Source organism: Anser brachyrhynchus, assembly GCF_964034855.1.
Source record: "Anser brachyrhynchus genome assembly, chromosome: 27".
Lineage (NCBI taxonomy): Eukaryota > Metazoa > Chordata > Aves > Anseriformes > Anatidae > Anser > Anser brachyrhynchus.
This window is the reverse complement of record NC_137720.1, coordinates 2015417-2040563: the sequence shown is the minus strand read 5'-3', so window position 1 is coordinate 2040563 and position 25147 is coordinate 2015417. Positions and strand designations below refer to the sequence as shown.

General features: G+C 44.5%; 1 protein-coding gene and 1 long non-coding RNA gene across 7 annotated transcripts in view; one reads left to right on the top strand and one right to left on the bottom strand.

The window, feature by feature from the left end:
* The first annotated feature begins 37 nt into the window (after nucleotides 1-37).
* On the top strand, nucleotides 38-22991 carry LOC308183429 (membrane cofactor protein-like). 6 transcript variants are annotated; one of them, XR_013942435.1, is made up of 12 exons: nucleotides 38-285; nucleotides 1169-1360; nucleotides 1565-1661; nucleotides 2344-2429; nucleotides 2825-3031; nucleotides 3474-3656; nucleotides 4602-4790; nucleotides 5392-5583; nucleotides 5926-5952; nucleotides 6685-6751; nucleotides 21763-21929; nucleotides 22842-22991. XR_013942435.1 is itself a non-coding variant. In XM_080569491.1 (12 exons), the coding sequence occupies exons 1-11, from the start codon at nucleotides 192-194 to the stop codon at nucleotides 8625-8627; spliced, it is 1425 nt and encodes a 474-aa protein (XP_080425617.1). In that variant the 5' UTR covers nucleotides 38-191; the 3' UTR covers nucleotides 8628-8641; nucleotides 10499-12435. The 6 variants fall into 6 exon arrangements, 4 of the variants coding, with proteins under 4 accessions (XP_080425617.1, XP_080425618.1, XP_080425619.1 ...); XM_080569491.1 differs by lacking the exons at nucleotides 21763-21929; nucleotides 22842-22991 and adding exons at nucleotides 8537-8641; nucleotides 10499-12435; XR_013942436.1 differs by lacking the exons at nucleotides 5926-5952; nucleotides 21763-21929; nucleotides 22842-22991 and adding exons at nucleotides 8537-8641; nucleotides 10499-12435 and having other exon boundaries at nucleotides 5392-5587; nucleotides 6658-6751.
* The window catches only part of LOC308183432, a 30719-nt gene continuing 19092 nt past the window's right edge, over nucleotides 13521-25147 (bottom strand). The window contains exon 3 of the long non-coding RNA XR_013942437.1: nucleotides 13521-23600. This is a non-coding gene — a long non-coding RNA (uncharacterized lncRNA). The remainder of the gene's footprint in view (nucleotides 23601-25147) is intronic.

Below are 25147 nucleotides of genomic sequence, written 5' to 3'. Positions count from 1 at the left end.
GCCCCTCTCCCCTCAGGCCGGGCAGCGGCACCGCCCTTCCCGGGGAGGGCCGGGCCGGGCCCCGACATGGCGGCCGCCCCCCGCCCGCCGCGCTGCGGGGAGCGGAGGCCGCGCAGGGCGCATGCGCCGCCAGTCCCGCGCTGCGTCTCCTGAGGCAGAGGCGCGGAGCGGGCGCTGCCGGGGCTGCGGGCATGGGGATGGTGTCGGTGTCCTGCCCGGCCGGCCTCGGGCTGCTGCTGCTGCTGCTGGTGATGGTGGTGCTCCTCGGCGAGGCGCGGGCGGAGGGTGAGGAACGGGCGCTTTCTCCCTCAGCCCTCTCTCTGAGACGCCATGGAGGGGGAGCGGCCTCGCTGCGGGGAGCCGGGGGGGCGCTGAGGGGAACCGGGGGAGCGCTGAGGAGAACCGAGGGGAGACCCGGGGGGGGGGGGTCCCGGGGATCGTTCCTCGCCTCTCCCTTTCGCCTCACGGCGCTGCAGGGCGCGGGGAGCTGAGGGGAGGGACGGCCGGAGGGCTGGGGGCGGCGGGGGGCGAGCCCGGACCGCGAAACGCAGCGTGGCCCCGGTACCGGGGGGTGCTGGCTCAGCCCCTGAGCTGGGGGTTACCTCACGGGGGGCGGTGGCGGTGGTTTTGTTGTTTAACGTTATTTCGTAGCTCGGCGGGTCTCCCCGCAGGAAGTACAATGGAGCACAAAGGTTTTTGTCCGAGGCGCTGCGGGTCTGGGCTGCGGCAGCGGCCTTTTGTCTTGGGGAAGGAAAGCTGCCACCCGTGTGCTTTCCGCCCCTTTGGTTTCCCCACAGCAACCCACACGGGCGTTCTGCTCCGCGTGAGCACGCAGGGGGTTAAGCCGCCTATCTAACCGCAAGAATGAGGCAAACACAAAAAATAGCCACTAGGAAGCAATGCGTTGCCTAGGTAGAGTGCTAAAGAGCAACGCAAGCAAACAAATGGTGGATTAACCAGTGCTAGCGTAGAGTTGGGTGTTGGATGTGCCCTAAATGCGAATTGAAAACCTGAAATCTAAATAAATAAATAGCTCTGGCTTTTAAGAACGTTGTTGCTTTTATTTATTGATGCATCCTTAAACCTACCATACTAGCCTGCCCTCAACTTGTCTCTCTCCTTGTTGATAAATCTACATGTTGCTTTTTCTTTCCTTGTGTTCTGACAGAACGATGTATGCCTCCAGAAAGACTGCAGTACGCGGAGCTCACGGAGAGTTTCAGCACAATGCAGAGCTTTCCCGTTGGAACCACAGTGACGTATGTCTGTCGCCCCGGGTATATGAGAATCCCTGGGAAGTCGTTAAATCGAACGTGTGGTGAAGACTTAAGGTGGTCGCAAACAGAGGAGTTCTGTGCAGGTGACATGTGCATAAACTCTTGCTTTTCCTCTTTGTTATTTGACAATTTCAGTTGTTTTCAACTGAGAATTAATATTCTGTACAATTTAAAATGAAGCTTGAAAAATACTAGTGATTTTAAGGACAGCATATGACAAAGACTTAGTCATTGTATAGAACTACAAAGATGTAAATTTATCTTTTTTTTTTCCCCCTTCTCCCCAGCGAGAAGATGTACTCATCCAGGAGAATTAGAAAATGGTATTGTTCATGTGACAGATCTTACGTTTGGTTCAGAAGCTACCTTTTCTTGTCACACAGGGTAAGTGTTTTGGTGAAGTTTTCATTTCTCTCTTTTTTTTTTTTTTCTGTTTAGACCAGGATTGAACCAGAACCAAACTTCCTTATGTAGGTTTCATTCCAGTTCTGACTTGAAAAATCTCCTGAATTATACCTGGGGCAAATAAAATCCCAGCTAAATTTGATCCCCTGGCTTTACTTGCTGTTTGCATCAACCGAGGCTTAAGGTTTTTAGTGAAAACTACAGTGTTAACCACTAACAACCTTTTTTAATGTTCCTGTGGCACAGGGAGCAAACATATGTTCATTGCACTGTATTATGTTGAATAACAGCCCACCTATCTGCATATAGCAAATGAATTCAAAAGTACTAACCTCTTGTGAGGATTTTTTCTTCCTTTTCTTTTACAGTTTATTTCTTCAGCGTTATTAACTTGAAGGTATTAGTTTAGTACTAGAGAGTACATGGAAAGGTTTCCATCCGTTTCTTTAGTGACGTCTCATTTGCTTCTCTCTCACTTTCAAAGTTGAGGCTGTTAGCAAAATAGAATCTTTTAATATACCATTTTCGTTACGACAAAAGTGTGGTATGTCATGTCCCCATAGTCAGAATTACAGAATTATGTAAGCAAAGTTTCTAACTGCTTCCTTGAGAAATGAGTTTTCTTACGTTTTACCTCTTTTAAATGTTTTTACCTGTCTAGGTTCAGAATACGTGGAAATAGTGAAATTACCTGTGTAGTTAAAAATAAAGGTGTTGACTGGGATGGAGTTGTTCCTTTCTGTGAACGTAAGTAAATTTATGACCATATTTAAGTTTGTATTCAGGTGGTAATAGCTTATTTTAAAGCACCTGTGCAGTACACTTTCCAGTGTAAGAAATGATGGTAAAATAGGACAGCTTATTTATATATTTTTGGAACTACTGGGGATGTACCTGAGGAATTGCCACTGAAAAATAATCAGTTATTGTGCTAGTACGTTCACATTAGTTAAAGTCAACCTTCTTGAAATTGAGGTTCCCTGTAATAAATGACCACAAATAACTCTCAGTTATAACTGTCACTTGTCTTAACTCTACGTCACGTTTTAAGTGAGATGATTTGACAGTCAAAGCTCCTTTCTTCTTAGATGAACAAGGTAACAGCAAAATTCTGTCAGCTAAAATGTATGATTTATTTCTAGGAGTTCCTTGTGAACCACCACCAACTATAGCCAACGGGTACTACACCGAAGCAGCTGAGTATGTTTATCAAACAACAGTAACCTATAAGTGCAATGATGCACTGAAAGGTGAAGATCCCTACTCGCTGGTTGGTACACCTTCTATTTTCTGCACGCTTGATGAAGACTTAAACGGAGTTTGGAGTGGACCACCTCCACAATGTAAAGGTTGTTAGCTTTAAAATATATTTCTTTATTATAGCCTGTCTGACTCCAGAGCTTCAGTATCTGACCTTTTTTTGGAATTGAGTGAGGATGCGAATGGTATTTCGTATAGAAAAGGACGAACTTCCATCTTCTGCTGCTATAAATTGATGTAGTTTCAACGGAGGTCAGAGAAACTACATTGTGGATATTGATTGATTATGACACAGAATGGCTTAAAACTTAAGATAAAACTTTTTTTTAAAAAAAGGGAAAACCCATCAGTTTGTATGCAGTTGATACAAGTGACGTGGATAAAGTGAAGAACTCAGACCATGAAGCCTGAGTATCTGATAAAAGAATGTGTAAAGAGCAAGAATGTGGAAGCTAGGTTAGGACTAGCTGTGACTTGTAAAGATACTGTTAACAAATGTTTCAGAGCTGGTTTTCTTCTTTCCTCTTTCAGTGGTCAAATGTGAAAACCCAAAAGTTCAAAATGGAAAAAAAGTAACTGGATTTGGACCTCTGTACAGCTACGGGCACTCGGTTGCGTTTGAATGTGATCCAGGCTATTTCATGATCGGACAGGATGTAATTACCTGTCAAGAAAATAACACCTGGTATCCGCCGAAACCAACTTGTGAAGAAAGTAAGTCTTTACATAGCAATCCAACTTTTCTTGTAAGTTGAGAATGTTGCAAGTCTTAGCTAAAATTTCAAGTCATTATACTGTAGTTGGAAATCATAAGCTAAGTAAGTTGACATTGAGCCTCCTCTATGGACGCTGTTTTAGGTGTTCACGTGGTTCTTAACAATTTTTGGGTGAGAATGAATTGAATTGCAGATTTGCGTATAGAAGTTGCAGCATGGGCATACCTGTGATGCTACCACATAGTTACAGCATCATGCTATTTGTTCAAGTGATTTCATACAGAAATACAGGAAGAGGTGTGTTTCTGAATCGTGGTGGAAAATATGAGGGTTATGAACAATGAGGGAGTTCATAATATCCTTCTAGAGTAATCAAAATCATCACGTCTGAATGTGTTCTCTCACCCAGCTCTTCAACTCTTGCTTTCCAGGCACCTTGTATGGTGTGCAGTATGTTGTTAGATTTTTGACAGGCAATTATTTTTAGGACTCATTTGCATGGGACATGGCAGAGCATTTTCTACAACCTTGCTCCTTCCGCTGTGCCAGAGGGAGGGGGAATGTTGCCACAGAGTATAGTGAGAGGATTTCCTACGTGTATATTCTAGTAATGAGCTCTCAAGAATGAGAACCACTTCGGCAAAGGGTATGCTTGAGTGTTGTATAATGACAAGGCATCTGGGAATGATTCTTACAAAAATAATTAACCAACAAATACAGATTTCTCAGCTACTATATCATGATCATACTACCCTAAGAAATACCTACAGTGATGTTTCTTTTTGACACTAATTTATTTTTCTCATACAAAGGCAATTTATATATACTGAGTGAGTCAATGAATTATAAAACATTTAAAGTGTGTCAATCACTACGCTTTTAAATTTCAGTACTAGCTACTGTGTGTATTTCAGTATTAGTTATTAATTAATATTTGTATTAGTTACTGAAGATAGATGTGGTGCCCCGAAGATCTCACACGGACAAGTGATTCCGCTGCAGTCTGAATACAGAAGTGGAGAGTCTGTTCGGTTAAGGTGCAATCCTCACTGTGCTTTTCCTGATGGTGCTGAAGAGATCACAGTGACGTGTCAAGGACAAAATACATGGAGCTCTGTACAAAACTGTGCTTGTAAGTAGAATTCATAATTAGTAAAATCAAGGATGGACAAGTTCCAAATGTCTGATGTAACAGTGTGCAGCCCCTGAAAGTCAGGTACCTGTCAGCATGCCCAGCTGGGCACAGCTGGTTCTGTTAATAGGTGGTGAGTGTCCTAGGCTGTGGTCTGAGCAGGTGAGGAGAGTTCTGTGCCTAGTTGGAGTCCTAGTTCAGTCTTACTTTGTGTATAGAAATTGACAAAATTCAAAAGCCTGTTCGAAAGGTCTGTACTGGGAGTGTTTTTTGAAGATTCTTCCTTTGATGACAGACTTTATGCTCATTTCACTCTGCATCATGTGATCACATACTATAAATGGAGAGGTTGTTACTTGGATGCAGCAGTTAGTCCTGATGGAACTGGGATGTGTATTTCTGGTAATGTGTCTGAGGCATGTCCATTAGCAAAAGTATCTGCAGCTTCTAGGAAGCAGGCGGCCTTTCCATATAAAATATCTTGAGGATTGACTGAGATTCTTAAAATTACCCAAATGTAGGGGCTTTTTGTTGGCAACATCATTGATCTGTTTCATGTACCAGCTCTATTCTTGATTTATTTTTTTTCTTTTTTTTTCAGGTAAGCCTGTACATTCTGATTCCTCTCCAGTCATTAGTCATGGTAGAGTAATTTATGGACAAAAACCTGAATATTCTGTAGGGGATTCTATTACAATTGAATGTTACGCAGGCTACACGTTACATGGTTCAGATCGTATTGTGTATATGGGAGAAGGCAAATGGAGTCCTGAAGTCCCAACTTGCCACTTAAGTAAGTATGAACTGCAAGAATTTCTCATAGAATAAAAGCATGTGTAACAGAAAATTTAATTCTTGGGAACATACTTTTATATTCAGGAGAAGTCATTTAATGCAAACTTCCATCTTTATTTTGACATAAGAAAACGAGGTTTTGGTAAAAGTCCATTTAAGAATAGGAATATTTTAAAATAAATAGAAGTTGCCATGTAAACAGACCTGCTGCAAGTCTTGTCTTGGCAAAAATGCTTGACCTGTTTGAAATACCCTAATAAATATTTGTATAACGTATAACATTTGTATAACATCTTCAACAAGATGTGTTCCTCATAACACTTATTTGTTTTGTTTTTAGGTGCCTATGTTATCGCCATCATCTGTGGTAAGTATCGTATAAAGCCTGAACGATATTCGATGTGAATTTTATTTTTTATGTGGAATTGATATTCTCATCTTCACCTGTGACTAGAGTAATGTTAAATGATTTTGAAGGCTTGGTTATTTTAAAATTATTTTAGTGTTTAAAATTTTAGAAATGTCTACTGAAGTTGCAGAATTCAAGAAAAGTTAAGATTACTTAGCAATTATAAATCAGCTTTATGTGAAAATTTTTTCATATATGTAATTAGATTTCAAAGGCAGCATTCCACAACTTTGTCACTTTCATAAACTCTTCAACATTTGGGCGTACTGAAAGCATGAACAGATAAATAACTGTGCCAGTGAACTGAAGTGCTTACGCCATCTTTCTGTCCTTGTGTTTGTTATCCACTCTTCTAAGCATATTTTTACAACTGTAGTTTCCTACCACTGATTCCTTATAAACTTTTTCTAAAAAGTAGCGTTAGGATGTTGTGACATCTGTTTTAATATTCCTGAACTGGTGGTGTTTTGCCATCGTGGTGATCACTGTTCTTGAGTGGATCTACTTTGAAGAGTCTTGAGTAAAGCATCAAACACATGTGAAATAAGTCATGCAAATTTTAAGTGTTGTAAGGAGAGGGTGTTGTACAGAACTCTAGGTGAAGACAGTGCTAATTTTTGAAGCTGTCCTTTTTTTTGTGAGATAGTGACTGTCACTCTAAAGCTTTTTTTTTTTTAATTCTTCCTCAAGTGATTACAGTAGTTCTGGTGTTCCTGGCAGCCTTCTGGGTCTATAAGAAGTTCTTTTCACAAGGAGGGTGAGTAAGCCTGCTTTTTTTTTTTATTGCCAATTTCTGTTACTGAGCAAAAGCAGTGCTAACATATTTAAGTTTCTTGAGCTTTATCTGCCTTTTCTTTTTCAAATGCCTAATGTTTATACATAAGCTTAGCAGCTGATGGGAAGCTAAAGCGCCTAACAACATATTTGACTTTGTTTTTGTATTTGTTATTCAAATAAGCTGCTAATTAACACTTGTGCTATTTTTAGGGAAGGAAAAACTGTGCTTGGGTTTATATTTAACATAGGTACACTTACCAAGAAAGTAATTTTGCATCTGCTCTGAAACATGCCACTTTTTCTTAAAAGCAGTAGTAGTATTGGCTTGGGTGGGCTTCACCTGCTTTATTTTCTTGCCTGAATAAGCATCTGGCATCACTAGAGAAGGTCTCCGTTGGCTTTAAGAGCCAGAGGGGTTGAAGTGAGCTTGGAAGCCTTGCAGGTGAGCTAAGGGGCTTCCTTGCTTCTACAGAAGAAGTATCAGTGGTAGTGATGGGACCTGGACAACCACTGTGTTTTGGATCGGAAATACCTTAAAATAACACGGGCTTAATTACAATGAAAAAAAGCACACAATATTGACCTAAAATGGTCCTCCTGTACTGTTTGAAAAAGCAAATAGCTGGCTTTGCAACTGGAATGTATAATGTGTAGATCCACTTCAGTTTTTCCTTCTGCAGCAGCAATGATTGGTATCCCTACGTTTCAGACTTGTAAAATCAACTGTAAAATGTCAAATGCATAAATAGCAGTATTCTTTTGCTTTTAGTGAAACGCAGGGCATTTTGAACTTCATCTTCAAAGCATCTAGTTGATAATGTATGCTTTTTCATAGGGGGTTGGCAGGAGATTTAAATGCCTCACTGTGCATTGCTTCTTGTAGTGATTTCTTACCTTACCTTCTTTGAAAAAAAGGGGAGGAATAGTTTGTAACAGGCAAAATACTGAAAATACAGAGCAAGTTAGGTGGTACGCATACTATATGCATCTCATCTGAACTGACTTAAATTCCAGCAGATCTTGTTAAAAGATTTTTGGGGTAAGTGAGATGAAGGAAGGGATGCTCATAATAAAGCACACCAGAGGAAATATTCCTGCAGTTCATGTTCATAGTAAAGTACACACAGTACTACTTGGGAGAACCCTGAAGCTAGCTTACATCCAGCAAGGTTTTAGCCTTAGTGTCTTCCACGTAGGCAATGTGGTATCTTTATAAGGGGCACAGTGGCAGAGGCTGCGTACCTGCACGCTGCTGAGTAACGCAGTGCTTTTGAGTAAGTGCTTTTCACCACCCATGGCTTGGATAATTTGCAACCTGGATAGTCCAAGTGGGAGTTAAGAGTATTAGGGCAGCACTTTGTGTTCTTCATGTGTGGAAAGACTTCTCAGTGTGGAGAAAGAAGAAGGGATCATCAAAAATGAAAGAATGTTGTATTCTTGAAAATCCCGCGACATGAAACATCTTACTACACCTAGTGCTTTCCTTAAGCTTCATCGCTGTGAGCATCTGACTATTAAATCGCATTCTTGTCTGAAAGCCCAACCTGACCTCCTTTTACTAAGGCCTAGATCTCACTACTTAGTTTTCTGGATTCCTGACGTAGTCGAGCCTTTCTGACCCATTGTGCTTCTAGTACCTCATACTGACTGGGTTTGTCTTCAAACTACAGCACAAATCTTTTCTCACCCTCTGTCGCTTGTGTGTCCAGTCTGTCAGTTTTATAGGATATATTCAATTAGACCTTTTTCCCCTTCTGCTGTTCAGCTCGTATACAGTTGATGAGAATTGCAAGGAAACATGTATTTTAAAAACTAATGTGCCAGCTGAGATGGAAGAAACTGAACAAATGAATTAATTGAATCTTAAAAGGTATATGCTTTCCGTTTCATTTGGACATTTGCATTAAGCTTAAGTGTCTTTTTTACAGTTTACTCAATTTCAGGGGAAGCATGGAATCCAGTATGCCTCAGTTTCCTATAGGAAAGGTTATAATTGTTCGTTCATTTTGTGAGAACAAGATGTGTTACCGGAAGAACTGTCATTCGGTGCCATAAATGGTAGCTTCCAGTGATCATGTATCACAGATCTTAATTTTGGGGTGTCTTCAAAGAATGAGTAACGTTTTTCTGTGTGATAGAAGCCCTGTACGGACTCAGTGGAACGTTGTGCCTGTTTCGGTAATGTGAAATGGGCTACAACAGTGCATTGCTTCTGTTAACTAATAGTATAATTCCCTATAATTAGAAGTCTGAAACTGGAAACCACCTTTACCACAGCACATGGACACTGGAATTATAAAGATAGGATGCATCCCTTCAGAGGAAACCAGATTACGTGCTTTTCAGAACTAGTGATTCGTACATCTGCATTTTCAGCTTTCTTAAAAAAAAAAAAATGCAAAAGATTTTTTTAGTCCTTTTATAAAAAGGTAATTTCTTTTTCAAATTTAGAGTTCTGTGGGCCTGAAAAGTGCCAAAATATAGTTGCTTGTTTGGAATTGAGTTTTCTCTCATGTTTTAAACTAGTGCTTAGTCCAGTAGTCAGGTGCATTTGATGATGGTTGGAATTGTGCTTGTCTGGAGTCCAGATTAGCTCTTTTAAAAATCTGACTCTTTAAACCTTGTTACAGTAGGACAGATTTAAGACAGGAGAGATTAATTTGACTGTTAATTATTGGTGTTTTGACATTACTGTATTAATGGCTAGAATTTGCACTACAAGTGGCTTTATAAACTTGTGTCTTTGTGTTGATTATTTTCCACTGCACAAATTCTGAGAAGGTAATGATTGAAAAAGTGTATCTCTTTTAATGTGAAGGTCTTCTCAAATGAATGGCCTTTTTTTATTATTCTTTTTAAAGACCACGTGACTTTTGAGTATTTGTCATAAATTTGAGATGGCGCACACAAATAAATACTATATTTACCTGTGAAATAAGATGTACATAATAGAGATGAGATTAGTTTTCTGGGTTAGTCAGCCTTATTTTTGTAGAGAGAAAAAAGGAATCAAGAGTTCTAATTTCCAGTCTTTACTTTTATTTATGACAATAGGAGAAATTAATGTTCTGACATACCAGCTGGTATGTGTACACGCTGTTAGCTCCCAAGTTTTTCTTCCTCTATCTACAACTCCTTGGAGACCTCAAGTAATAGTGCAGAGGTTTGTTGCTTTTGGTTGAGTTGTGTTGTTGTTTTTTTTCTGTAAAAGAAGAGATGAGTTGCTACAGAATGCGAAAATACATGCATATGGGTATAACTAGTTGTGGATGTGACTATAAATTTTAACTCTCATGTTTAAATATTGTACATTAGCAGGCTACAGAATCAAAATTCTCACTAATACTTGGCTTCTGGTTATAAAATACATACTAACCATCATACTGTGCATAAAATAACGTAAGGGCTGCATGTGACGCAGCTTCCAAATGAGTTAGGAATCCTGTACCTGTTCTAAATTCCTGATAATACTTGGGCATGGTCTCTTCATCGCTTGAAACGATCCATTTGGATCAAATGCTTTTCTAGTCTTCAGGTCATTCTTAGTAGTCTAGTGGCTGAAACTGAAGCAAAAATCTCATAGTTTGTTAGTTGCTTAGTGAGAAGAGGGCACATGATTTAGTTTCGTGATTTTACATGTCGATTTAATAAAACTAAGGCTGTGCTTTCAGAATAAATGTAAGAACTATTTAAATGTAAACTCTCTGATTTGTTTTTTTGTTTGTAGGAAGAGTGACAGCACTCCATGTACTGCCAAATATACGAGCTGTAAAGCATGAATGACCCTTTCTGAGGGTGGGAGGGGAATTTGCAGTTGAATGTGCCTTTCAGAAACGGAAAATGAGTGCATTAACTTCCTGTAGATAAATCTCTCTTGTACTATGTTTTATACTACTGATTAACTGTAGTATGAGATCATTAATAGGATTAAAAAAAAATCAGAATATCCATCCTTGCTGTCCTTTGTGGGTCACTCGTATCATCTTTTCTGTGCATGTGAAATGGACTTAAAGGCACTTCGTGTAGCATGCACCAGTGTCTGTGTCGGCGGGAGTACTGCGAGCAGGACTGTCACAGTACCGGCTGCTGCTGCCTGCTGCCTTCAGTGCTCCTCTTTCCGTACGGAAGACCATGCAATGTTAGTTCTGCTCGCTAAAATTCTCATGTGCTTCTCATTCATTTTCACAGTTGAGGGGGTATAAATGATGTTTATTGTATTCTGAAATGTTTTAATTATTTCCTTAAGAGATAAGTACCATTTAAGGCTGTGTCCGTTTGAAATGATCACAGTTTAGATCTTGTATATGCTATTTTTTTGTTTGCCCAAGCTGGTTTCTGTATATCTAATGAATTAAAATGTGCCTTTGAATCGGTTTTATAGCTTTTCTATTGCCTTTAAGAAGGAAAAAAGCCATATGTATTCCTGGCTCCTTGGCTTAGTCCCAGAAACACCATAATGGACTTGTTGCAATGGAAAACTGCAGGAAATTTGAATTCCATAGCAGAGCATCCCCTGATTCTGAATTCGTTGGCCTGTTGACAGAAGGTGCCTAACCATAAACTGCGTTGAAATCTGTGGTAGCCATCCTCTAAGATCTTTGGGATGCTTGATTTTTTATTTTTTTTTTTTTTATTTTGAGGCTTGGTGTCTGTTTCCGAGCTAATTACGTTGCTTGTTAGGATAGAAAGGGTGCTGTATGGGTTTAGCTTCCTTTTTTTTAAAATTATTATTTGAAATAACATACCACATACAGCATTTCAAATCTCTGTACACAGACTACTAAGCTGAGTCAAGCTCTGTAATGCAGGTGGTGTGGATATCTGAGAGGTGAGCCTGTCCCTGTCTGACTCCCTTCCCTTTTTACGGTAAGGGAAGACCAAGCCACCTTAGTTGCAGGAGCGAAGGAACGGGTATGTTGGCGATGTGGGAAGACGTGGTCTGTCTTCAGGTAGCCAGCCATGCTATGAAAGTTTTTGGTCGAGATGGTGACTCCAGGAGCTCCCATCACAGAATTCACCTTGAACTGAGGCTCAGACATGCACTGATAGCTGTTACTTTAAATGCCTACTAGCTATTTCTGTTCGTTATTAAAACCAAAAGCTAAATTAGGGCAGGTTTTGGCTTTGTGAATCTCCGAGTTTGCTGTCAACATGGAGGCAGCTTGTAAGAACCAGTTTCCCCAGAAAAAAACCAATTGCCTCACTTCAGATGGCTGAGGCAGCATTTAAGCTGTTCTCGTCTGTGGTAGATTGGCACTGCTGTCCCCTGTGGTGAACGGATTGTCTCAACATCATCAAACTATTTAGAGTTTCTTAGGCACTTTGGGACAATCCCAGCAGTTCTATCGTTAGAGTTCATAACAGTGTCGGGTTATTTAAAGAGGGCTTTTGGCTGCACAGAAGTACTTGTTGTTCGTAGTCGTTGGAATAGCTGATACCTAGTTTGATAATTGTTTGTAATTACTCTGATATTCTAATATATTGGGAATTGAGCGTGTCGGTTGTTAGACAGCTTATGTGTGGCATCTCCGATATTAAAATATGCTGAAATGCACTTATCGCTAAAGTGAAATAACTGTAAAAGGTGGCTTTATTTTTATATTTTCCCCAATGTAAAGACTAGTGATGGTTTGTAATATTGCAAATAAAAATACTGTGTTTTTAGCCGTGTTTGTCTTTCATTCATCACGTGGTACACAGCTGCTTTCCATTTTTTTCTTGAAGATAACTTTTCACGTACCAAATTTGCATTAGGTGGTAACTGTTGAGATCAAAGTTTGCACTTTGTGTGGAAAACTACTTAAAACACCTGGATGCATAGTGTAGAGAATGTGCGTTAATTTCCTGAGCAGTTCGTGGCTTTTTGATCCTCTTTGGAAGCGTGGAGGGTTTCCTAGAACCTCCAAAACCTAAGTGTTCACTCGTGAACATCGATTTTTACCAAACTTGATGGAGAAGAGGCAGCTTATTGTGTGGTTGTTCTGACGTAACCCTATGTCAGGAGCAAAGCCCATGAAGTGCCCTGGCACTTTTGTCCAGGGGGTGACAGCTGTAATCTTTAGGGAAATATTTCTTGGGTGTTTTTAAGTAAAATGTTAAGTAGAACGTGATTATTTTGAGTTGTGTGAGGTTCACGCTTGAAATGAACTTAATTTTCTTTGCAAAGAAATGTGTAGTCAGCTGCCTTGTGAAGGCATAAACTTTCAGAGAATGGACTAGTAAAATAATATGCTGTATCTTTTAATTTGTGGTTCTCAAATTAGTTGGTACGGACTGCAAGCGATGACAGTACATAGACTGTACAGCTTTAGAAACTATATATAAAGTTCAGGGAGTCCTGTGAGCATGGGTAGGAGGATAGGCAGCTACTGGGCAATTTGACATCGATACTAGAAATGATTTTGTCCTGATTGTCATGAATTATATATCTCTTTCTAAAACACGAATTGTTTTAGAATCGAACTGGTAATACCAAGGCGCGTTGCACTGCGAGCACATGAACTTTGTGCTGCTAACAGACAGGCCGGGTGTAACAAAGGCATTGTATTGCCATCTACTGGTAAATCCAGCTGCGTGGTGGTGGTGGTAGGCTTCTCAGCGGTACTAAAACCGGTGTAAATGCTCGCCTTTGAGCATGGGTCGTGCAGTGTGGGGGGTGTGAAGCTGGGGACTGAAGTGGTACTTGAAGCAATTGGATATCGTCCAGCAGGGAAGCACGTAATCTGTCTACCTGAGACAGAGCCCAATACCAAGTAGCACACAAGTTTATTTAAAAGAAAAAAAAGTCTGAGTAAATAACAGGTTAAGGCAAACAAAGAGCACAAAGAATATAAGTGGTCGGAAGGGTAGGTGGCTGTGCTGTCACAGAAGGGCCCTGGCTTGCTTGAGTTGAAGAATCTTTGTTAGGTGTTTGAACAGATGCTTCGTTTTCTCTTTAAGCATCCATCCTAGTTGAACGGGATGCTGACTGTCCTCCTTTTGTGCGGGTGGTTCGGCCTGTAGGTGTAACTTCAGGTCAGAGAACAGAAGAGCATAACGTACGTGTTTGTGAAGCACGATCATACTTCGGATGGCGTTTATTTATAAGGACTCTGGGGGCGGGGGGAATGAAGTTTTCCATTATTGTTGCTTTTCCCCCTACATCATAACCGATTTCAAATGGTGCTAGACAAAAACTGAGACTCTGAACACCAAGAGAAATCGGTCAGCCTGTGTAAGAGACATTTTCCTGGCTCAGAGAAGAATCCTCTTGTAGATGACAGCTACGCATTCTTTAAAGAAGACTATTCAGTGGTCTGATCATGTGCTTCATCCACACAGCGACCATCCTTTTGTGTATATGAGCATGTTTATGCAGGTGGGGTCAGGCAAAAATAGTTTAGCTTCAGTTTAGTGGTTTGGATGCAAAGTTATACAAGTCTACCGAAACATTACTGGAAGGCAACAACAGTAAACATCAAAAAAAAAAAAAACAGTTTAGGAGAAGGAGTGGATTCTGTGCGCATCGGTGCGACTTCAGCACAATTACTGAAGTCACATTGGGTCTGTTAACTGCCGAGATCAAACTGTCAGAGGGAGTTTCTGTGGTTGCAGAGCAAGTCTCTGGAAGCTGTGGAATGATAACGCTGTGACGGGAAGATCCCCAAGCACACAGCGAAAGTACGTTTGCTCTAAGTAAATTACATGTTGGGGTCCTAGCGATTGTATAGTAAAGGGAGTGCACTCCTTGCCTCTCGACGTGCAAGAAGTACTACGTTGGTTTCCATGCAACCTTCGGATGACTTTACTCTGGACAACTTTAACTCATAGCCATCGTTTATTAAGTAAAATACATTTGAAGGAAGACTTTCCTGTTGTGGCCCTAGCTTGAGAGGGTGCATACAGTGATTGTATAGTGTCTAGAAATCAGATGATGTTACAAAATGGATGGGTGTCGAAAAATTAATGATTGGAAAAAGTGCTGTTTTGAGGAGTATAGGCTGTCAGTGAAGTTAGCAGCTGCTTGATCTCCTCCCACGCTGTAATTCTTGCTCCTAGAACACTGATTTCAAATGGTGCTAGATACAAAGTGGGAAAATCTAAGCCACCATGTGAAACCAGCTTCCAGAGGAAGACAGATCTTGTGCATGGCTGCAGGTTGAAAGAGCAAATTCTCCATCTCCACCGTACCTAGAGAAAAATTAATTTATTTCATTTTATTAGAAAGTGAGACAGTGAACTTCAGGATAGTTATTTTATTGACACGTTTTTTGGCATCTCGTGAATAGCTGAGGCTGATAGAGGAGCAATGAGACGTGTGATGAAGGAGCCTACTGCTGCGGCAGTGAGTGCAATTTCCTTTGCTAGCCAGGTAAAGCGAAGCTCTTAGCAGCTAGGGGCAAAAAAAGGTCTGACTTTGTAATGCAGAGGATGCTACTGGTTTGGGAGGAGGAATAAAAAGTTTGTGTCGTACAGGAGCAATTTTTTATGTTACTGCAATTATACCCAGGCTACAACCCCCGTTCTAAGGCAGAGAGTATTCTGGCTTTCTGTCACGTACTGACCTCTGTGCCATCAGAGAGGACAGGTAGATAAACAAAAGTTGGGTGCTTTTGTGACAGGGGAAGGAAATTGACTATCACGATGGCACTTTGGCAGCTTTATCCCATGGCTTGTAAATAGCATGGTTTTAATAAGCGAGGAGATGCAGATTTTTGTGAGAAGTTCTAAATCCTGCGAGCACAAAATAACTTTTAATGAAAATAACATGGAAACAACTTTGAGCTGTGGGCCAGAACAAAGCCTAAAAAGGGAGCAGTTACAAATATAACTGCAAATGGTTCAACAAAAGTTGCCAGGGAGGTAGGAGAGTGTGAAAACGAGTGGCTGATGGTTATTGGGAAGGGAATAGGTGTGAGCAGCACCGTAGCATGGCGCAGCCGTGGTGGCTAACCTGCAGCAAGCGTGTGGGAGCATGTGGGGTGTCTTCAGGCCTGTGAACAACTACACACGTGTAATTCGGGAACTGTCAGACCCTGGCCACCGAGTGTAACCTGTGCTGATGCAGAAGCTGGTGCGAAACGGAATGAAGTTGGGCAGAAGCGGAGTTGTGAGTTTTACTTATCGATGCCCTGGGTTTTTGGCAACTCCTTGCATCGGTTTTGTAACCGGATCCAAGAATCTGCTTCAGTGCCTACGTCTAATGCACACCCACAGGCAGCAGAGGAAAGCTCAGGGAACAGAGCACGTCCTTCCAAGAAGGGGAGGGGGAGAACTGCACTAGATTGCTGTCTGGGTATTTGCTGGAGTTTCTAAATCCATTAACTAGGGCAGCAGGGTGAAAGATAAGTGGAAAGCAGGTTCCCTCCCCAGTGTTCATCTTGCTGGCACAGTTATTTATGAGGCATCCTATATTATCAGCATAAAGATTTACTACTGAAAAGCTGGACTGAGAGTTACTGCTGGCTAGAGGTTAGTTGCGGCACAGATAAAGTACCCCAGCAGCATCCTTTGGAAACAGGCTCCAAGCGAGGGTTGCTTTGTATTTTCTTTCTTCTTCTTAGTATTAAGCACGTGCCTTAACAGTAAACAGGAATCTTTATCAAGGTTTTCAGAGAAGTTGCTGGAAATGTCAGTTATGCTTGTGCTGCTGAAAATGCAAGCTGCCCTGGAGGTGCAAGGCCTGGAGAGACACTGAGTGCCTCTGATGAACTGGGTCTGAGCACCTTCCCCCCCACCCTCCGGAGCAGAGTAATCTTTCCAGAAATATCGTGCAGCAGTTGAAGACCAATGGCTCATTCATTATTTATAGTTTGATTAAAAACAGATTTCCTTTCAGCATGATTAAGATGATGATGATGATGCCCCTCCTGCAGGCTACCTGCAGATCATGCTCTGCCTTAGCAAGCTCCCCTTCCCTCTGAGCAGCCAGAAGGTGTCAGCCCTTGCTGCTGAACTGCGGGATCCACCTTTCACGAGGGATACAGCCGTGACAGCATATGCACTTCTTTCCAAACCTAGTGGCATGCTGGGGCAGGCAGCGTGCAGAAGGAAGGAGGAAAAAGAGAGCAGTTCAGGGCCACGTGATGGGCAGTGCTCAACTATTAATGTGCATGCGTGCAAAAAAATAAAGCTTGTCTCAAGCATTTGCTGCGTGTGTTGAACACGTACATGTGGGGACACACGTGTGCAGTGACAGGCACATACTGTCAGCTACAGCTGGCCTTGCCAAAGTGTTCTAGAGTTTTTGGTAAGTAATAGAGAAAGTGCAGTCCTATCATTCTGGTTTTTTTTCTCCTTTTCAGACACATTTTAGCAGCAGTACTGTTCTATAGCTTCTTTCTGAGGAGCATCTCAAAGCCTTTCATGGACTTCACACTGCTTTATACCCTCTAGACAAGTCAAAAAAGGGAAGAAAGCCCTGCCTCCCCTATGAAAGGGAACCTCCTCCCTAGCTGCTGACCTTTAATCTAGTCTGCACGAACCAGACAAGCCTAGGTGCTGCAGACCTGATTTTCACAGCCCACAGCTTGTATATTAAGGCACTTTCTGGGGCTTCTATAGTAAGCAAAGCCCTCTGCGTGACCCTGTGTGCATCGTAATTTTCTTCCTCCGTTTTGAAAAGCCGGAATGAAACTCATGGTTCATCGGCCTCCGGTCTCCCCTGGAGGAAATGCTCCCATTTCGCATGCAGATCCGAGGCAGAGAGGCTCGATGCATCATCCCCCAGTCGAGGAATGAGTCAGACCAGGGCCAGGTGCAGGACAGAGGGGTGTGACAGTGCAAGTGGTGACCTGTAAGGGGAATTGAAGTGAGTGAACTTCTAAGGTTTCAAAAAAGCTTCCTCAGCTCGGGGGAGCGTGTAACTGCATCTGTTTGTTGTGCTGCTCTGTTACTGCGCGGTATTGCGTAGGTCAGGTATGGACAAATGTGCCCTGACTTGCAGTCTGAGCTCATCGGTAGCGTGCAGTGCTTTCTGTAGCTGCAGCAGCGCTGACCGAGGCTGAGGAAAGGTAGGGTAGCTGCTGCGGCGCTTCGTGGGTTTGGTGCTGGTGACTGCAAGATGGCTCTGGAGATGCCACTGCTGTTCGGGGCGGCACCAACACGCGCTTCCCCTGTGAGCTTAGAGCACAACGGAGACTTTTTATCCTTCATTAGGAACAGAATAAAAATTCCAGATCACGTTCCTGAGTGAATGTGGTCTGTTCCTTTAGTCCCTGCTACTGCAGCCTTAAAATTGCAGTCTAAATGGTAAAGTAAAGACCCGGGCACTCCGAGTCTACAAACCTTGTGCTATCTGTGCCCCACCACCAACAAAAAAAAGAGGAGTTTGGACCCTGAACTACAGCATATTGGGGGTAAAAAGGCCTTTGGGCACGCGGCCTGTGTGAGCAGGGGGGCAGCCAGGCCTGCCTGCATTTGGGGCACTGATTTCCAGTCCCATTAATGGTGATGGCAGAGCGCTCGCTGGATTTGTCTAACTGTGCGGAACGGACAACGAGCTGCCCATCGTTCTGATCCTTTTTTTAAATAGCCTGAGTGTTGAAGAGTTTGGGGTGGGGGAAGGCCATTTTTATGCTTGCCTGTTTAATATATGCAGTTCTTTCCCAGATTATTTAGGGCAGGCCAGCTGCCAGCAGCATCAGTGATGGCCGAAACGTGGTTTGCAATCAGGCCCAAGAGGTGCACCTCTGCCCTTCCTCTTCGCAGGGGCCCTCGCTGAGCTGTGCTCGTGTGTGGCTGGGGTGAGCTTTGGAGCTGGCTCCCGGCAGGGTTTTGGGAGAACCAGGGTTCTCCTAAATAGTGCTGAGCCGTGGTCTGGCAGTCAGTGTGGGCATCGCTCTGGTGGTTTGGTGCAGCTGACCTCAGTTTGAGGGCTGGAGAGCTCAACGCTAGGACTGAGCCAGGCACATCGGCTGTCGTGGTGGGCTGTACCAGCCTTCGTTCTATGCTTCTGCCATACTGATCTACTTGTTCTGTGCTTCGGTCTAATGAAGTAAGCTAAAAAAAATGCAAGTAACCTTTAATTTGCAGATCTCTTGGAGCAACTTGTAGATTCTTAACAGTGCAATACCACTAACAGAATGAGGATTTACTTGCAAGACTTCTTTTTTTTATCCCAGAACTTTGTTTCAGGCTGTTAAGGGAAAGGTAGTACTTACTTGCTATTCTTTTGAATTACTTTCCCATAAGCTAACCGAAGGGAACAGTTCTAGCTCAGTGACCATTCTAGGAGCACAAGCCATTAGGGCTACAATTTCTAATCTGCTTCCTGTCTGCAAATCTGAAATTGCTTCAACTTGCCTGGAGCCACGCAGTTTTTTTCCACCTTTGCTTTCATGAGAGTTCCTAGGCAAAGCCCCAGCCTGTTCAGGGGGCACAGTACTGAAAGTACTGAACCACTGAATGCTGTTGAGGATTTCAGATTTCACGAGGAATGATGAGGTGAAATTGGGCAAACTCACACCAGGGAAGAAAAGCCTGGCACTTCCGTGACCTGGGTCATGGGAGAGCGGTAGGAAAGTGCAGCACTGAAAACTCATCGGCTTTAGCTATACACAGCTTGTTTGAACAGCACATGACAGCACTAACTACATTAAAATATTCCCCACCAAGGCAGCTGAAACCAGGAAAGTCATTTTCTGTTCCTAACTTCTGTACCTAAGCATCACCTCAGAATATAAAGTATTGATTGCAGGTCTTGAACGAAGTCAGAGGGAGGTTATTGTTGTGATTTGTATAGTCAGTTCAGGAACATGGTGTTTCCCTGCCACTGCAGTTCCAGCTGCTCTAGGTAATGTCAAGGGAAGTCACGTTTTTCTTTGTCATTGAAAAGAGAAAATAATGTCCTGTGCCAGTGAGGAGCATAAGGACGCAGATACTGCCAGATGTTTACCGAAGTATAACCTGCCCTTAAACCTGACATTTGAAAGCATGCTCGGTACCCACAGCAGAAGGCCCTGGCAAAAAAGCTGGAGAAAAGCATGGACCCAGCTCCTGGCTGACTCCCCCGGGCACCTGAGCTGTTTGGTTTGTGTCTCTTCCCATGACTCCCATCGTCCTTCCTATCGCAGAAGCTTCACTGCGTTTGAGAGCCCTCCTAAGAAGTGTTTGAGTTGTACGGCCAAATGCAAAACCCTCGGCTGCTGGTGGACACATACTATGCACCATTTGCACTGGATAAAGATTGTTTGTGTGGGGAGCTGAAGAGATGTGCTTAACTCAGAAATAGCTCTCTTCCTTGGAAAGCTTAAGGTCTGAATCACACTGTGTTGGCTCAGTTTTTAGCAGACAAGCTATCACATATGCCTCCCTGTAGGCGAAGAGTCGTCACTGGCATCAGGATTAGCAGCCAGGTTCTTTTCCTTTGGAAACCAGAGAATAATGCTACCGAAGGCTGGAGCAGGCTTTAAGCATGGTCGGGGCAGGATCGCTGGGGAGGGGGGCCAGCGAAACTGCCAGCGGGAAGGATCCACCTGCACCCCTGCTCGGCCTGTGCTGGCTCTGCTGGAGCCCCGCGTTCCTCTCCGTGTAACAGCACCCCGAGAACATGCCCCTGAACTGAACTTTGTTACTGCAAAGGTGGCACAAAGTTATTTTGCTCTAGATCCTTGAGGCGTTAGCCGCTCGGTGCTGCCCGTGAAGCTGAGGAGGTTAGAGCCAGCCGCAGCATATCCAGGGCTGGTGTTGCCCTGCGTCCACTGCAAATGCTAGTGACATGGACAAATAGAAACCCCTGAGAAAATGTGGAAATCTGGCAGGGGGAAAGGCAGCTGTGGAGCTGTGGTGCCTGAAACTGAAAGCACAGGAGAGACAGACACCGGTGAACTTACAGCAGCCTGCGGAGTCCACCTGATAAAGACTGCAGGAACAGAAATTCAGATATATGCAGAGACTTTTTTTTTTTTTTTCTCGTCTGGAACATGGTGTGAGTTGATGCGTAGTCCTTAAAAATATGCTACTCCCAATTCCCAGCAGGCCAGAGGAAGTCTTTTTAAGCAAGTTTTTGTAGTTTGCTCAATAAACAAATTACAGATCTTTACTTTAAACGCTTCTGAGATCCAGATTTTTTTTGGATCTATACTTTCAGGCTCGGTGTACCCCCCACCGCAGTAACATTAATTTCCAAGCCTCACTTCCAGGTTCAGGACTCAGGTACTGCCACTGTTGCAAGAAGCAGGGAGTGGGAGTTCCAGGACCAACTGGTCAGTGACGAGGTGGCTGGGGAGTGACCTTGCAGCGAGCCTGTCCCTCTCTCGGAGCTGTGCCAGTACAAACGGCGCGTGCATCTCAGCGCTGTTGAAACCATTTTGTGAGATTCCCATGTTGGCCATTTCTACTGCCGTCTTTGCACCGAAACTTTTGAGTGCGTGAGAACAGGGTAGAGTATTCCCTTCTTGTGCCATAACAAGGGCATCTTTGTCACCTAGGCTTGGGACTATCTGGATCTATATACAGGTATTTAGAGAATATCGGCAGTTCGGATATCTCTTGCATACAGCTCTGTTAGCATCGGTAATACAGATACTTAACTGATGCAGCTTAAAGCTCAACCTCCCCCCCCAGCCACACCCTTATTAAACTAAAAATGCCATGAACAAGTTTTAGAAAATACAAGGCAGCAGTGAATTTTCTGAGTAGGTCTGGAAGTGATTTGTAAGAGGAGTGAGGATGCAATACTTGGCATCTGGACGTTCTAACGAATTTTCCCAAATAAGAAAAGAAAAACGTTTCCTCATAGACTGCAAGCTTTTCACAGCATCAGTAAAGCTCCTGACACAGAGCCCAACGCTGTATTTGTATGACATGGAAATTAACAGCAGCAGCAGCAGCACTGCAGGCTTAGAGTCTACTCTGCGTGCAACAAAATGGCTAGGGGTGCTGTCGCGTTCATCTGAATTCCTTCACCGTTTGTGGGTGGTAGAATAGGTGGATGCCGATATCCCTGCCACGTCAGGTACAGCTGCAAACTTTAACATGGGTATTAAATTAACGTTTCTAACCATCTTCTAGCCTGTGCCCTGATCAGCTCAACTCCAAAGAGCAGAGACAGGAACAAGCAGCAAAAACGGACTGCGTCACAGATGTAACATGACCATCGGCAAAACAAGTGCAGAAAGATATCATGGCTGTCTCATCGTTCCGACAGCTTTCTTTCAGTATCGCAGAAGAATAAGCTGGTAATGCTTTACTGCTTTTAAATTTATGTCCTGAACATTTGCAATTCTTAACTTTACCAAATTTTGCGTCCTTGAACAGTCTAAACTCCCAAGAAAATTGCACGTATTTTGCCAGCAGACCCAATGCACTAACGATCACTGCGTCACAATGCCGCACCAAGGCTGGGAGATATAATAAACCCTACTTTACAAAGGAAGGGAACCAAAATACTGAGAAATGAATCAGCTTACACAATATCACACACACGAGTGTCAGAGGGACTAAGAAATCACAGCTTTTCCAAGTCCTTTCGAGGCAATACACAGAAAAACATTATGGAACAGTTAGCCACGTAGACCTCACATACAGTATCACATGCACAATATCGCTTCTGTCCTACAGAAATATGCCATGTCCCCTTCTTAGCCTTGTTTCTTACAAGTCCCACAGATTTACCTGCTGACAGTAACCTCAATTCCCGAGTAATGACATTTACAGCTGAAGTTTAACATTGAAATACCTCTCGTCTCTCGGTCTCCTTTTCCTGCCTGCACGTAGTCACAATTAAACTATCACTGTGGCCAAAAGATGGTAGCGAAAGGAGCAAAAATAAACACATCCCTACACCGAACACTGATACTCAAATTATGCATGTGCCGTAGTATACTGGCTGCCAGTTGCTCCTACGTCTAAAGGACTGAGAAACGCCATTAAGCAGCGCTACCTTTGCAAACTAACGGGGCCCTCCACCACACAGCCCTGATGGGCAAAAACACAAAGGGCTGTCCACTCAGACCCCCTTAACCCACCGGTCTCCCAAGAAAGCAAGCGTGGTTTCTTAGGCCAGCTCCTGGCTGTGCACACTGACCTCCGCGGCTGCCTTGCACTGTTCCTGTATAAGTGTGTCTTTCTGCCTGTCCGTCTTGCTGCAGGGACCACCGCTGCTGCTGCTATTCCCGTTGTTCCCCTGCTCTGCGGAACTGGCGCTGCAGGAGGCGAGGATGCTCCAAGGGAGCCAGCTACAGCCAGCGAGGGCTCTGAGTCAGTAGGGGTTGTGACGACTGCAGCAAGAGCCTGAAACTCCCCACGGAATCTGGCAGGAAAGGAGGGGAGGCAAGGAAGGTAGAGATGGGAAAGAGGAAAAATCCGGGGAGTGGCACCTACTGTCTGTTTTCTTCTTCCCTCCCTGTTCCTGCCACCGCACTGCCGTTGGAAATGGTATCCTCCCCTCTAGGTTACTGCGCAAAGAAACGGTCGGGGATAAAACTGCAACGCATACGGCCTTTATAACAGCCGAAATTCGGTCGGGGCGGGTGTACGTGTGTCAACATGGCCTCTCTCCCCTCTCCGCCTGCCGTTCAGAGGACAGGCTCCTGCCGAAGTAACCGAGACACACGCAGTTCGTTTGAGCTGGTTCTAAACCCAGTGGTTGTTGCTAAACAACCAGACCTGACGCTTGCGATGTCAGTGAGTGAGTAATATAGATTAAATGCTTATGCTACCACGGCCTTAAACTTTTTTAAGCCTTGGTATGATGAAAGGCTGTGGAATAATGTTCCCTGCTATATGAGAAAGCAAAGTTACCACTCCACTGCATAACCGGGTGACTTCCTCGGCCAGAAGGACCAAGCTCAAAGCTGGTTGTGTCCTCAGAACTTCCAGGCACAGTTGCCCATCTTCATTGTTGGTCACTTAAGAAGAGAGGTGAAAAAATAGTATAGTAAATGGTTAAGAGAGAAAAACGTCCTCCTCCTCATCTTCATTTCCTCATCCTTTCCGGAGCCGCTGTCTGTCCGCGGTCTCCTATCCCTCCTTCCCCAGCCTGTCCCAGTCCTCCTTTATGCCTGCCTTTTTGCCTCCTAACGCTCTGGTTTCCTTTTGCAGACCTTGCGGAGCCCCGGCTCAGGGCCGCCGGCAGCGCTCCCTCGCCTCGCCCACACCGACAAACTCTCGCCCGGGCGGCATGACGGCGTTCGGGCAGGAGCCTTTTCCGCTTCATTAATCCCGCCACGCGATTGCCACATTTGGTCCCTGCCCCGAGCGGCTCACGGTGTGACCAACACTCAACTACCACCAACAGAAGAGAGAAAGCAGGAGAGAAAGGAGGAAAAAAAAAGCCCCAAACCCAAGCGAGTTCCCCTGGCCGAGCTTGGCAGCTCTGACACGTCATCGCCACAGCCGCGCAGCAAAGTGAAACCGCACCGGCACTGGCACGGGGTGACACGGGTCGTGTGGGCGGGCAGGGCTCCATGCCCGGCCCCATACCTGCACGCATACCCGCACCTATACCCGCACCTGGACCTATACCTGCACCTATACCTGCACCCGTACCTGCACCTATACCCGCAGCTGTACCCGCACCTATACCCGTACCCGTACCCATACCTATACCCGCACCTATACCAGTGCCCATACCCGCACCCGTACCCAGACCCATACCTGCACCTATACCCACACCTCTACCCGCACCCATACCCGCACCTTTACCCATACCTGGACCTATTACCCGCACCCCTACCCGCACCCCTACCCCCACCCGCACCCCTACCCCTACCCGCACCCTACCCGCAGCCGGCGGCCGGCAGCAGCGCTCGCGGCGAGCGCAGCCAACATTCAGATTTGACACCCAGCCCTCGGCCAATCCGCGAGGGCTTTTCACCTGCCAGCGCCTCCTCCGCCAATGGCGCGGCGCCTTGGGGCCGAGAGCCCTCCCCCGGCCAATGGGGAGCCGGCCCCGGCCCCCGGTTAATGATGCAGCAGTACAGGGAAGACTATCACATGGGAGCTGGCCGGCTGCCAGCACGGAGACACGGCGAGAGCAAGGTAAACAACTTCCCAACGCCAAAATGATGACATTTAATCCCCAAACGCTGGCTTCCCGTCTCGACTCATCCTTAACCCCTTTCAGCTGGCGTGGAAGCGTCTGGAAGGCAGCGCGTACCTGTCCCCCCGGTGCTTTGAAAAGCCGCCCGGCGTGCCCTGCAATGATCACTGCGTCACCGCTCCCCACTTGGCGAACTACGCAGTGACAAAGCTCCGAGCTCTGAAACGCAGGGCGGCTGTTAACCCCTCCGCCAAATCCTCGCCGACATGCCAGCCCTCGGGGAGACGGGAGGGAATAAAAAGCCCGAACGGCACACGAAAGCAGCAGTCTTTGCAAAGTTGTCATCTCTCCCCCACGACTACTTCCCTCCTCTGCATTACAGCAATGCCGGCAAGAGTGGCGTTAGTACAACCT